Genomic DNA, 14823 nt, shown 5'->3' on the forward strand with positions numbered 1-14823 from the left:
CAGGAATGCATGGAGCTCTGTGTCTTGGTATGGATCTGGAGTCAGTCAAGAGCTTAAATGTCAAGATAAGTGGACAGACCAAGATGAGTGCTCTTGCAGTGGGTAGACTGCCGTACACCCTGTAGATCAGGTAGAAGTAGATGAGGTCTTCTTCAAACACCCAGAAGAAGCCTCACTTTCGCAGGTCCTGGTCTTCATGGGGGCTTTAACCACCCTGCTATCCACTGGAAGGACAAGACAGCAGGGCTCAAGCAATCCAGGAGATCTGAGTGCATTGATCACGAATTCCTGACACAGGTGATCTAGCTGCCAATAAGGACGGTGCTTTCCTGGACCCGACACTTACAAACAAGGAAGGACTATTCAGGGATGTGGAAGTCACAGAGGCAGCACTGGCTGCAGTAACCATGAGATGGTGGAGTTGAAGATCCAAAGAGGAGGGACCAGGCCAAAAAGCAGGACCACAGACCTGGATTTCAGGAGAGCAGAATTTGGACTCTTGGAAGAGTTCCATGGGATACAACCCAGGAGGTCAAGGAGAGCTGGCTGATACTCAAGGATTCTACAAGCTCAAGAAAGATCCACCCCAATAAGTAAGAAAGGAAGCACAGGCTGCAGAAGGCCTGCATGGATGAGCAAGGAGCTCCTAAATGAACTCAAGATATAAACAGGTGGTGTACAAGAGTTGGAAGCAGGACGGGTGACCTGAGAGTAGAGAGTTGCTACCTAATCTTGTATGTAAGGTGTTAAGAAAGCCAAAGCCAATCTGGAGTTGAATCTGGCAAGGGATGTGAAGGGCATCAAGAAGGAAAAGAGGACAACTAGGGAAATCATGGGCCCACTGCTGAATGGGGGAAGGGACATGTTGACAAATGACATCTAAAAGGCCACATCCCTTAGGAACCCCAGACCCCTGAGACCAAAGGGAAAGTCTGGAGCAAGGAAGACTTATGCTTGCTGGAGGGCCACTAGGTTTAGGGAGCACTTAAAAAAACCTTGACGTACATAAGCCCATGGGGCCTGATGGGTTGCACTTACAGGTGACAGGACAAGGGGCAATGGGCAGAAATTAAAACACCTGAAATTCCTTCTGAACACAAGAAAACACATCTTTTACTGTGAGAGCGGTCAAACACTTAACAGGTTGCCCACAGAGGTTGTGGAGTGTCCATTCCTGGAGATATTCAAAACCCAATTGCATACGGTCTTGGACAACCTGCTCTAGCTGACCCTGCTTGAGCAAGGACATTGGACTAAACGATGTCATGAGGTTCCTGCCAACCTAAAAGATTCAGTGATCAAAACTTCTCAAGGATACTTGTGAGGTACTTCCCTCCCTCTCAGTTTCATTACTGGTAATATGCATTGGATAACTAAACCACGCTAAGCTAAAGGTAGTTCTTCCATCAATTTTCTTAAAGCTCTCTTACGCTTCATGGAATAAAATCTGTTTTACAGATAATTAAATCATCATAAACCATCTTCTGCTACTTTTTTTTTCTGTTTGGATCGAAGGTCTCAAGCTTTGAACTTAATACCTTTTGAACTTATGAACTACGCAAAGTAATTGCTGGGAAAGTAACTTACAACATCATTGTCAAATCTAATGGAAATGAAAAGCAGTGCAATTCCCTAGAAGTTTTAAATTATTCCAACTCCATAAAAATGTAAGAATTAAATAAAAACCACAATGAAAGCTGAAAGATCAAGTGGTCAATGACAAGGACATTTCAAACATTCGGTTTGCTCTCCTAATACAAAGTGAATCTCTTGGTATGTCATTTGTTCTAGCTGCTGCAACCCTATTCTTCTTAAAGGACAATTTTGCAAAGAAAGCGCTGTATTATGAACATATTCCATATAATACAGGAGTACGTGCATCCCAGGCCTATTAAAACCCCCTAAAAATCCTCCATTTTGCAGTTTTATGAACCTGTGTTTGTGTAATTTAAGAATATTTAAGGTAATAAAAGTGCAAGGGAAAGGATATAAAGTTAAGATAGCATTGAAAATGCTTACAAATATATCTGAAATAGTAAACAATTACACAATGCACCATAAATAACTTCTCCTTCCCTTAATTAGCTCTCCAGTTTCCTTTGCAATGAGGTTACTCCTCTATTTTCAAACACAGTCGCCTCTGGCTATCACATTCTGCCACCAAACAACATTGTCACGGGCATTGCCTCTCTAGCCTCAGACAGCTAACTACTTCAGTACGGGAGAAACTATACATCTCTAGTCATATGCATTTTTAAAAGACTTGATGCAGCTGGCAAGATTTCTTATCTACATCTTCAAAATACAAAGAACAGAAGGAAAGAAATCACGGCAGCATCAGGTCACAATACAAGGAAAAACAAAGAATTTATCATTTTTCTGTGGAATGCTTCATATAAGGAAAAAAAGCACTGCATTTCTTTGCTAGCAAAATTTCAGGTCAGCTGGCATCTGATTTGCCTGCTAGATACGATATATCTATTTCTTCACGATACCTTCTCTGTAGTGGTAAGTTCTTAGGACATCGAAGACTTTGAAGATACTACTATACAGGCTAGAAACGTCTGTTTACTCATCACAGACTAATGAAGAGTCTCCATCAGAAAAATGCTTGAGAAGCTCCTAGAAAAATATAACTACTGCACTTTTTCTTTAGGCAACAAGTGTCACAGGGACCTGTCTGGTTCTAAAAGGTGGCTGAAGAGCTCTTTGGGAAGCAGAACTGAAGAACTTCCATAGGACTGCATAGCAAAGCTTCCTATCTGGACAGACCAACTCTGATGAAGCTGTGCACCTCTGAATCTTTCTCCTAAGATGACAAGCAGTTACAGAAGAAATTTCTGGTCCTGCACAATGAAAAAGACAAGGCTCCTTCAACAATGAACATGACAGATCACCTCAGTTATCAAAGACTGACAGAGATGAAAGCTGGGCATGACTTTAAGTAAAACTTGAGATAGATCTATTCTCAAGTTTTTTTCCAGTTTAGGAGTGCAACACAGGAATGGGGCAGATTGGATATTAGGAAAAATTTCTTCACTGACAGGGTGGTCAAGCATTGGAACAGGCTGCCCAGGGAGGTGGTGGAGTCACCATCTCTGGAAGTGTTCAAAAAACGTGTGGATGTGGCGCTTCAGGACATGGTTTAGGGGACATGGTGGTGCTGGGTTAATGGTTGGACCTGATGATCTTGAAAGTCCTTTCCAACCTTAGTGATTCTGTGATTTCTCCAGTGTTGCTCGTCATGGTAATGGTTACTGAAAGTAGAGAATAAGTTTGAATCACTGAGGGAACTGCTTTCAGATATGAGAGTAATAGCAGTGTTGTGGGAACAGGCGTCTCCGCTGGAGGGAATACTTCAGTCATGCCCTTCAGAGACTTCAGTGTTGCTGGACAGACCATTGTGCATGAAAGGATACAGGCTGAAAACAACCACACACACCTTCAGAGTTTAGGATAAATTATCACGTTTCCATACAACTCATCCAGGGTTATCTACCGGTGGCAGAAGCTCAGAGAGATACTTGACAACACACCAAAACCCCATTCCACTTAGCCAGGTACGTACAGCTGGTCAAAACTTTGTGCAGACAGGGATATGCTGGAAGGTGGTCGAGACAGCACTACGGTTGGTGCAGTTTATATCCTGGGAAGCGCCAAGCATGCCCGCTGGGGTGGAGTGACTTCCCCCTGTTTTGGGAACAGGGTGGAGTAGCAGAAGGTACCAGCCAGGACCCAGCCAGCCTCAGCCTCTTCCGTGCTGGCACCATCAACCACACAGAGTCCTGCTCCCCGCTGAGCAGCACTGCGGGGGACACAGGTGTTGGTGGGGTGGCTCAGCATGTCCCACTGACCAAAGGAAGAGAGAAGCCAGGAAGCAAGGGAGAACAACAGACTGGCTTGGCCCTGACCATGCCATCCTGTGCAGAAGCCAGCAGGAACCTCCCTTTCCTTCCTCTGGAGATGAAGGACAAACTCAGGGAAGAAAAAGAACAACTCTGCATAGCTGGAGACACAGCTTTGATGAAAATGGGAAAAAAAATAGAGGGGAAAAAAAGAGACTATAAAGGCTCAGCTCAAAAGCATCCCGAGACAGTTGGCCAAAACGCGTTGGTCCCAAGTCTAGGATGTGGCTAGGGGTGGGAGGTAAGTGGTGTGGAGTGGGTACGCCAGCTGAGATGCTCAAGAGAAAGGAGAGCACCAGCAGAGAGGCATAAGGCAAGAGTGTATCTGCAGCAGAGCGGACATGTGGCCAAGGGTTTGGAGAAGAAAACATATTGCTGGGGGCTTGAATGAATCACTCAGAAATGATAGCACGAGCCCCACTCTTCTGGCTATCAGTATGACTCTTCCCACCTGAGGTACTGCTTGCAGAGCAGGGAGATCCTAATTTTTAACTTTTATAGACAAAAGAGAAACAAGAGATGACAAGGGATGACGGGGAGAGGCTGAGTTGGGTGTAGGCCATGTAGGGAGCTGGCAGAACCTTCTGCAGCAAAGAAAGATCTCTTGTTTTGGGGTTTGTTGGTTTTTTTTCCCTGAAGTGATGAGACAGTGGGGAAAAAAAAACTGTCTGAGGCAGCATACCTGCTGGAAGGACCACGAGACTGCTGCCTCTGTGCCTAGACAAGAGGGAGCAACCCAACTGTAATGAACCAAAGGAGATGGACCGCCTGGAGGGGAAAAGCAGGGGCAGCGAGAAGAAAACACCTTGGCACCAGCAGAAACTGTTTTCTTTCCCCCCCTCTCCCAAATAATTGGAGTTACAGGCTTGATTCTATCAGGTACACATCTACATATCGCCAGATCTGCATCAAGAGACACCCCACAGAACAACGGCTCCTGGCAAACCACGTAACAGCATTTACGCAGTAATAGCCATGAGGATGCACAAGCACACGAACGTCAAGCATCTCCTGTCCTGCCCAATATTGCGTATTCGACCGACTGAGATGCTTAGCACGAATACTGGAGGAGGTTTTCCTGGAGATCTTTTCAATACTCGTTATATCCAAAGTAATGTCTGGGTGCTTCACAAACAGGTATCCCTTAAACTGCTCAAAGGGTAATAGCCCTACCTGAATGCTGTGCAATACCACCTAATACACTGTATTTGTCTAGTATTACAGAGCACACAGAATCACAGAATCATTAAGGTTGGAAAAGACCTTCAAGATCACCAAGTACAACCATCACCCCAGCACCACCATGCCCACTAAACCATGTCCTGAAGTGCCACGTCTACATGGGTTTTTTTGAACACCTCCAGTGACGGTTACTCCACCACCTCCCTGGGCAACCTGTTCCAGTGCTTGACTACTCTCTTCATAAAGAAATTTTTCCTAATATCCAGTCTAAACCTCCCCTGGCGCAGCTTGAGGCCATTTCCTCTCGTCTTATCACTAGTTAGTTGGGAGAAGAGACCAACACCCACCTCACCACAACCCCCTTTCAGGTAGCTGTAGAGAGCAATGAGGTCTCCCCTCAGCCTCTTCTTCTCCAGACTGAACACCCTCAGTTCCCTCAGCTGCTCCTCATCAGACTTGTGCTCCAGACCCTTCACCAGCTCCATTTCCCTTCTCTGGATACAAATCAACGTCCTTCTTGTCATGAGGCGCCCAAAACCGAACACAGGATTTGAGATGCGGCCTCACCAGTGCCGAGTACAGGGGCACGATCCCTGCCCTGCTCCTGCTGGCCACACTAGTGCTGATACAGGCCAGGACGCTGTTGGCCTTCTTGGCCACCTGGGCACACTGCTGGCTCATGTTCAGCCGGCTGCCGACCAGCACCCCCAGGTCCTTTTCCACTGGACAAATTAAACATTACGTATGAAAAGCTACTCCAGGAATCAGTTGAGGCTAAACAGTTAATGCATGCCAAAAAAAGAAAAAAAAAAATCAGTAAATAGCAAAGTTAAATTCTAGGTGTTAATAAAAATGGACCCACACAACACTGCTGCACCAGACAAGCCGAAGCGCTGTAGTCCGGTGTATATACTTTGCCGTATATATGCCACGGCAGCAGAAGCGCCTCACTTCCCAGAGTGTGCTAAAAACGGAGTTTACTCAAAAGAACCATAATTTGACCGCAGAAGCTCAGTGTTTATCTGCTTAACAGTACAATTCGGGGCTAAAAGGGAGATTATCTGTTCTAGTAAAGCTTCGTGAATCATTATACACCCAAGGGACTAAAGCAGAAACGCTCATCTTCACTGCGGAAAGGCAACAAGTTGAGTTTCCCGGCACAGGATTTACAGAAATCTCACTTGCATATTTCTCTTTAGAAAGGGAATTGCTGCTTGAAGACCCATCACACTGAGAAGCTAACACTTTTAACTCAAAATACCTGGAGTCTGCCCAGAAAACAGTGCCCTACTTCACCCGGCTTGCTCTCACAACAGAAATAGCCCTCCAAATGCCGACCCCCAAACACCAGAGATCCACCAGCACACCACGGCTCCTCTCTTTCATATATAAAAGACTAAAACCTGCATCTTACGAGACTGCAGTCTGCAGAGAAATTGTAATTGCTGAAGGGGGAACGATGCCGGGATCGCTGCGCATATTCACTGTATGGCAAAATCACGAGCCCCCTCGCCCAGCAAAACTCCTCCAACCATGGGGAAAAACCATTCCTGAGGTTTGAACGTTAGACACGCAGAAAGGTGGGAAACATGAGCGCACGTTGCCCGTGTCATTTCAGGTCAGTGCTCCCGAGTATTAATGTATAATTTTATTTTCGGGACTGTTTTGTATTTATTTTCTTAAGGCACACGCCTCATTCTGATCAAACGTTGCGCAGACCTCAATTAACACGAAGTGATTCAGCACCTTATCCAGGATCTTACTGAACGTCTCAAACCCTGGTTCTGAAGAAAGAGCTGTGGATTTCTACATACGGTTTTGTAGCGTGATGATCACTGGAGCACACGCGTGCCCTCAAAAATTAGCACGTCTGCGTTCACGATGACTCGACGGCAGGCAGGGAGCGGAGCTGCTCCACGCCATCAAACGTGCAGCCAAGGCAGAGATTGCGGTCGATCTATGCACCGGATGGGGGTTTCAGCGATACGATTGATTTTAAGATTACGCGTTTCAGACGCACCAGCACGCCTCTGCAGCTCGCAGCCTTGTGCTGCCAAAGCCATGGAGAAGACGAGCGTGCCACTGCAAGCTGCCCGCTTGGCTGGATCCGCTCAGCGGGACACGGCTCTGCAGCGGAGAGGAGAAAGCCAATTCCCTGCGACAGCGTTACGCTGCCTTAGCCCTAAGGTCCCTTCTTCCCCTCTTCCGCTCATGACGCGCCCTCCGATTTCTGCGAGAAACGGGGCAGCACACCACGGGAGAGCAGCCTCGCTCTTAGCCTTCTCTGTTACCAAGTTCAGAGTCTTGTGAAAGAGATACCACTTGATCATCAAAAACCGGACCAAAAAGAGGCAAAAAAAGAAAACATGAGCGAGACTTGCACGGGAAACTTAACTTCTCCCATGTCCTAGCCTGAGTGCTCAGCTTGGCAACTTCAATAATGCTCTTTTCATTCACGCATGTCTCTTTTGTCCCCATATTTTTGGGGGGTTGCATGGGTTTTCTGCGTGTGGGTTTTTCCCCTCCTTGATGCAAATATCACCACCAGGTGACAAGAAGAGCACCAGATGAGCAGGGCTGGGACCCTCATTTTCCATACAAAGCCTTGTGCCGAGCCGGGGGAGTCACTCTCCGCAAGCCGGCTCCCGAACGGGATGCAATGCTCAAGCAATCCCCGATTTGCTGCCGACAGCGGCAGACCAAGGACTTCAGAGCCCACGCTGGAAGGGATCGTACCCCGGGGAGCACAGGTCCCCTGCGGTCACCCCAAGGAGCCCCGTCCCTCCTTCGGGCCCGTCCCACCCAACCCACCCCTCTGCGCTCTCCTTCCCTACCCAGCCGCCCGCCCTGTCCTCGTTTGTCCAAGTTACAGCTCCAAAGCCTCAGGCACCAAGGCTTCACAGCCAAATTCCCTAGATGATTATTCTTATTATTTTTAATCAGGAGCAAATCAACGTATTTTTCCTTAGCTGCCTTCTTGGAAACAGCAAGACTTGTTTTGGCAGCAATCATCTCAAAAATTTCATCTGATGTAGACACCTAACAAGGGAAAGTTTAAGGTCAAAATCTTAAAGTTCGGAAAAATCACAAGCAATTGAAAACAGCCTCATATTATTTACAGGAAATGCAACACAACCTTAACAGACAGTGCTGTCAGTTCTGTTAATAATTAAAAGGCAGCAATCTATTACATTATTTTTAGTTGTGCCCTTACTCTCCTACACACAAGGGTCTTAAAATATCTGTGCGTCTGGGAAAAGTCTTTTTCCATGTCAGCACTTGGATGCTATCCCACGGGATAGATTTGCCACACGCATACAAGCGCTAGTACGAAAACCATTTTAACTCATTACTTATATAAATCAAACACAGGGAAATCGCCCCTGTGCAATCAGTTAAATTACACCCCCCCCCCCGCCCCGCCGCCGCGGCCGCAGCCCCCCCCCCGCCGCTGCTACGGACGCGACAGCTCGCAGCTCTAACAAAGCTGAAATTCAGAGTGCTGTGGGAGGACTCGCTCGGCTCCGGTCGCACACGCTCTCCAGCTCCTGGGAGGTCCAAGTGAAACTCTGAATGAGTTCAGTGGGTACGTCACGGCAAAGTCTTTGGACGCTTATAAGTGTTGGCAACGGAAAAGCCTTAAAAACCTCAAACAAACAAACCGCCGAGCTGACATTTATTTCCGAACAAAGAAACCCTACCTAGCGCCCCGCGTCCAACGATGCTGGTCACGAAGCGTGTTTGGAGGGGGGTAAGAGAAATTTCTATGGCCGCGGCAGGTCCCCACCGCCCCAGTGCGCGGGGCTGAATGAGGCCCCGGGCTGGCACACGCGGTGCGCGGTGGCAGCTCTCCAGAAGTACATGATTGACGTCAGTAACTTGTGTAATCATCCTGCCTTAGCTCGAGTCTATAAACAAAGTTTTGGGGGGTTGTGTGGTGGTTTTTTCTTCTTGTATTTTATTTTTTAATCCAGCTCTCAGTACTTGTATTTTCTCATAGGACTGGAACAGTGAAAATATTTGGAGAAACCTCTACCGTAAATTAAACTGCAGCTATCCGAAAGGTCCCCCTGCCACCGAACTTGTCCTCCCAAGACTGAAGCCTGCTACTGGTTTTGCTTGTTTCTTAAACAAAGGCACCATTGGAACTCTTTGAGAAAAAAATCTTAGAAAGCCTCAGAACATTACAAATCAGAGTCAGAAAAATATCACACTGATTATGACCAATTTCTCCCTTCCCCAACAGCCTTTTTATATTGCAAGTCTAGCAACAGACTGTGCCTTCTGAAATCCTGGGAGAAAACCTCAGCTGGGGTAAAACATCACAGCTCCATCCCTGTCACTTGTGATCAGACCTGTTGCACTTAAAAGGTACCTTTCCCTGGGCTGAAACATCAGGATGGATTTTGTCTTTTTTAATGCATACTCATGCGATCATCCCAAAGCAGCTGTGTTTCGGCTTCAGCTACAATATTGGGCTGCCCAGACAGATTATTTTGGCTACACAGCAATTGCAAAAATCTGTTCACTGGTGAGTGGTGCTCTGCAACGTTCACCTGACGTTCTCCAAGTGATTTACAGACAGCGAGATAATAAACATAGTGTTTGCTTTCTTCGAAGCGATTTTTGAACTACATCTAATTAATCTTCAAAACAACCTCTGCAGGATGCACAGCAAGGCTGTCCTCATTTTCAGGAGAAGAAATGGATAGGACACCGCAATGCTTTACACAGGGCCATAGTTAAGAGAATCTGGACTGGAGATGGGAACAGTTTTTCTCTTTCCAAAGGTAATTCCAGTGCAAAATGCTTCAGTAAATCGGAATATCTACACTTTCAATTATTTTCTGGTGTTGAAATGTCTGAAATCCCTCGCTTTTTATTTTTTTCTCAAATCCATACTACTGCTCCTTCTCCCTTTCAAACTGAATATATACACAGTAGGTATTCTCCTCATATTCCCTGACAGCATTTTATGTTTTCTGCCACAAAACTGACAAAAGATCCTGATGTGGATGAACAGCAGCAACGACAACTTTAAGAATTACTACTGGAAACCAGAAGTTTGAACTATGCCGCCTTTCCACGGTCTGCAACAGTGGTATTGATCTTCCCCTTGGTGATGGATGTCCACATCCTTGTTGATGTATTTCTCAAAATCATGAAAAAGAAGTTCAAGGAAGAAGGCCAGTTCGTTATGGAGGTAAAGACCACATACATTACCGCACAAGAAACTCTGAAATAGCGTTGGCTAAGGTTGGTATTGATGCTGTATGAGGAAAAAAAGACTTTAAAAGCGTCATGCCTACCTTGTTGATGTGCAGTTGCTGTTGCTGGAATTGCTGTTTGTGTTTCTCCAAGAACTGCTGGTGCTGCTGCTGGATCACTAACTGCTGGAGCGCCTGGGCGTTCTGGGGAAGGGGAGCAGACTGCGTGCGCCCCAGTGGGCGATGCTGCCGGAGTTTGTGTATTGAAGGGGAGACCCGTTCTCCACCAACCAGAGACTGTGCATGGAGGGGCAGTCCTGAAAGATACCAGTCTGAAGATAATATGGAGGAAAAAACAGCAGAGGAGAAAAAAAAGGAAGAAGAAAGGAAGGGAGAAAATGGCTGTTGAGTAACACTGATGGTGACAATGATATATAATGTTAAAACCAGCCACCTCGCCATTTACAGCTGAAGCATCCTTAAAAGAGAACAGATAACGATTAATTACCGTTGGATGGAGTAATACTTTGCTTTGGTTTGAATTCTTTCTTTGACTGTTTACTCAGAGACCCCAGGGAAACGCTGCATTTCTTAAAATCGGCAAAACCTTACGGGACCCTTCCATCGCTCGGTGGGTGACGTGCACTAAGATCACAGTGGTAGCCTGGAGAAGTTAAAGTCTTACAGTTTGCCTTGGTAAAGGGAGGAATCCCAGGTTCGTTTCTAGGAAAGTACCAACCCACGCTGCCACCCGGCGGCATTAAACCTTACGGGGGCTCACTGGATGTGCTGACGGCTGACGGATGCTGACGAAGCTGCTTCCCACTCTAAGACCATGTAGGGGAGCACGTTTGCCCTTGGCTGCGCCATACCCCACCCCGTAGAAATTACTAGGGATGAAAACTTCCATGTGATAAACCCCTGACCAGGTTTGCATTTCAGGAATTTAGGAGCCGGCAGGCTTCATTATTTCTGTAGAAAGAAGGCAAGGTAGAGCCCAAGATGACAAACAGCTAGAATTGTTTCCATCACTGTCCTGTGTATACATGCTAGTAACTTAATGAAAACTCAAGGTTATTTTGGGATAACTTGCGTCACTCACATGCCCTTGGCAATTTGGGTGTCTCTGATGACTACCATGTGAAACACCTATCTGAGCTCCGGTGAGGGCATGTCTTTAGGAAGTGTCTTGTCTTTTTAGCTGTTCTTGGGGTAAGCCAGTTCTTGCTCTGCTCTCTGAAAACATACCTTCACATACTTCTTAGAAAGCTAGGACTTGAAGACACACCTGACACAAAGCCCAACCCAAGGGTGGAGGAGCTAAGGATAGGCCTTTACTTTTGCTCGTTATACCTTGGGCTAGAAAGGCATCACTGGTGTGAAGTGCTGTCTCCCTAATGTGGATAAGGCTGCACACACTTTTAGGAAAGAAGTAACCTTTTGCTTTACCTCATTGTATAAAACAAACTAAAGACTGCACAAGTGGTCAGCAGCATTCAGAAATACTGCCCAGTTCAAGGGTCAGAGAAGCTGTATCTTCTCTCTTTCTTCAGTTGTTGGTTGAGAAGAGCGAGAAGCGACCCAGAAGTCTGCAGCCAGCTGAATACAGTAGATAAGAAACACCTTGACATTTCTGTCGCAGGACATTACCCCACTGATTCACAGAACTGCCCTACGTGGAAGAATCTGGCTCATTTAAAAGCCTCTCTTCTTGGGGAAAGATTTTCTGAGTTTCTCCCACACTTTGCTTTTCTGAAAAGAATTATGTAAAAGGGTATCTTATTCCATAAATGTGTGTGTATATATACACACACATATGTCTCTGTGTGTATGAATATATGGGTAGTTTGGAAAGATGTGGTCCATCTCCCTTACAGCACAGTTCCTCTTCCCAAAAGTTCAAATTAGAGAGCAGAGGAAGGGATACTATACAGTTTGCATAGGACACCTTGAAAGATTACCTTCCTCCATGTATATGAACAAGGTCCCCCTGTGAAGGCTTTCCAGAACATACATGTTTTTCAGAACATACATGTCAACGTGAAGGATATTATCCAGAGTAACCTGTCACGAGAGGATGATCACGAGACCGAAGGAATTCTGCTCTAGTTTCCCAAAACCCCCATGTCTACCTTCCTGCACAGAAAGAGCATGTCATTGTGTTGGATCATTTTGCAGCCGTCAGGAGACTATCTCCAGAGCTGAAGGCTATCAGCAGAATACTAATAAACTCCACTTTTCTTCCAAGGAAGTTAGAAGTACTAACTGTAGTTTGGCAGCCATTCCACTTAGGGCTTTTGAGACCATGTGTTAGCTTGCTCTCTTTCAGTTGCTGCATCTGGAACGTGTGTTTCTTCTTGTTGCTCTGTTGTGTAGTGAATATTTCTCCTAAGTGTTGGTTTATAACATGTTGTACTCACTCCGAAAACACCGCACGTAGCAGGTGGTCTAGAAGGAATACACTTGGAAGCAAATACAGTACACTGTAAACCGAGGGAAGCTTTGAGAGAGGTCAAATAGGAAACAGAACAGCACTTCTTCCAACGTGTGCTTTCAAGCAAACGCTAGAGGCAAAAGTTTTGGTGACAGGATAAGAGGGGAAGTCTTCTCCAGTGGCTCCTCATCAACAGACCTTGGGCAACGGGCAACTGGTGAAGAGCCATGTCATGACTCTGGGTCATGAACCTCGTCATGCCACAGCAACCACGGTGGGAGGTGGCAACAGAAAATTACGTAAAGGTTCAAGGAATCTGCACACACCACTCTCAGGGCTCCGGGAGTGCTGCGTAAATACCACACTTACGTGCTTCAGCTCTCCTATATGTACATGCTTATAAGCTTATCACAACCCCACATATATTCCTAGGACGTGAATATAAAACCAGACATGAGCCAAACCAGCGCTGTGCTGTAACGCTTCAGCGATCGACATCTCTCAAGACTTTCTATTAGAAATGGAATGAAATAAACATCAATATGTCTATAACTTAGGCAGAACATCCTTTGTCCCAACATTACACGCTGTAAAACAGAAATGCAACCTACTGGGGATTATTGCTTTGAATCAAACCTATTTATAGACATATGCTTTCCCACAGGTACTTAATTCTGAAAATATGACACAGGGAGTGATTCAAAGCAATTAGCATACTGAAAATGTAACATATACAAACAAATACAATCTGTTGGAATGCAGTTGATTTTGCCATGTTTTTGCCATTTCCAATAACGACGAGAAGCAAGTATTTTAATCTGAGGTTTTGTAAATGCGTGCCTTTCACATACAGAATAGAAACTATCCATGATAAACAGGAAGGGTAACCATAAGACACAATGTTTTTGTCTCCCCTTTACCCTAAAGCGGTTTGAACCTTAACTACATAGTTTTAAATTGTGATCTACAAGCTTATGCTTTACTTACGGGAAGTAAATAGTATTTATTTTCATCTCGCCAAAATGACAAGGCAGCTTCCCCCTGCCTCTGGATGAGATGGGCAACCTCTGCTTTTGCAAATGCCACCATCATCCAACATATCAACAAGCACATCCTAAAGGTTCTGTGCTATACCTAGAGAACGTGTGGACGATGTGGTACCTCTTTTGTACAAGAGAACAGACTTTCCAGGATGTCACTTGCTCTCTTTCCTCAGCTGGGAGCGAGTTTTGCACATCGTCTGCGGAGCGCTCACCTGTGACTAAGGGAGTTTGTGCAGTTGGCTGTTCCAGTAAGACCATGTGTTGCAGGAGAGGGTTATGTGCAGTTCCCCCATCTCTTTCCAACGTTGTAGTGCTCAAGTAGGGGGTGAGGTGGGTGCCAGGAAATAAAGAGATCCGCTGCTGTAAGGTTGGGATGGTTAGTCTCTCCGCATCCTGCTGCGCTGATCCTCCCTGCAAACGCACAATCGACGGCACAGCAGGTTACGGGAGAGATCGGTGCAAGCAACGTGGCAGAGGCTGCATCCCCCATCACTTACGCTGGAAGGGCCGGTGGCAGGCAGTCCTAGTGTGATGTTGGGCAAAGAAGGAGATGTGTAGAGCGGAAGCTGCGTTACCGAGCCTTCACGATTCACGAGTCTGTGAGCCAGGCTGGTCTAGAAACGAAATCAAGAACATTGTCCTGGTGAGAGAGCATCCAGAGATCAGATCAAGGACACAGTACGCTTGCTGTGAGGACACGTCAGAAACGTACAGAGCATGTAACTTCGCTGCTGGCGTTGGAAATACTGAACGGGGGAGCTAAGCTGCGCTTCAGACCCAGCCTAAGTAGGCATAGACTAGGTTCATGCCCTGAATGCCGCTGCCGTGGCCATGCAGGGGTGACGAGACCAGGACAGGCAACACGGGGATGGTCCCGCTTTGCAACTGCCACCAACATCGCTGCCCTACAGCGAGACCTTTTACAGTCGGTTTGACCTTTCCTGGAGACTAAAGGCCATCCTCACCGGTACTCTGCTTCTGCTCGGTCTTCACGCAGTGCCGCTGCAAAAAGCTTTTGTGAGCAAGATTTAACAGCTTACTTGTCCTTCGCA

General features: G+C 46.2%; 1 protein-coding gene across 1 annotated transcript in view; it reads right to left on the reverse strand.

Moving 5' to 3' along the window:
* HDAC4 (histone deacetylase 4) overlaps positions 1–14385 on the reverse strand; it is a gene marked incomplete at both ends in the record, with an annotated part of 51623 nt that extends 37238 nt beyond the window's left edge. The window contains 3 exons of the mRNA XM_010297261.1: positions 10397–10611; positions 13984–14182; positions 14269–14385. Of these exons, the coding sequence (XP_010295563.1) occupies positions 10397–10611; positions 13984–14182; positions 14269–14385 (531 nt within the window). The remainder of the gene's footprint in view (positions 1–10396; positions 10612–13983; positions 14183–14268) is intronic.
* Between the last annotated feature and the right edge of the window lie 438 nt (positions 14386–14823).

This window comes from Phaethon lepturus, unplaced genomic scaffold, assembly GCF_000687285.1.
Source record: "Phaethon lepturus isolate BGI_N335 unplaced genomic scaffold, ASM68728v1 scaffold18911, whole genome shotgun sequence".
NCBI lineage: Eukaryota > Metazoa > Chordata > Aves > Phaethontiformes > Phaethontidae > Phaethon > Phaethon lepturus.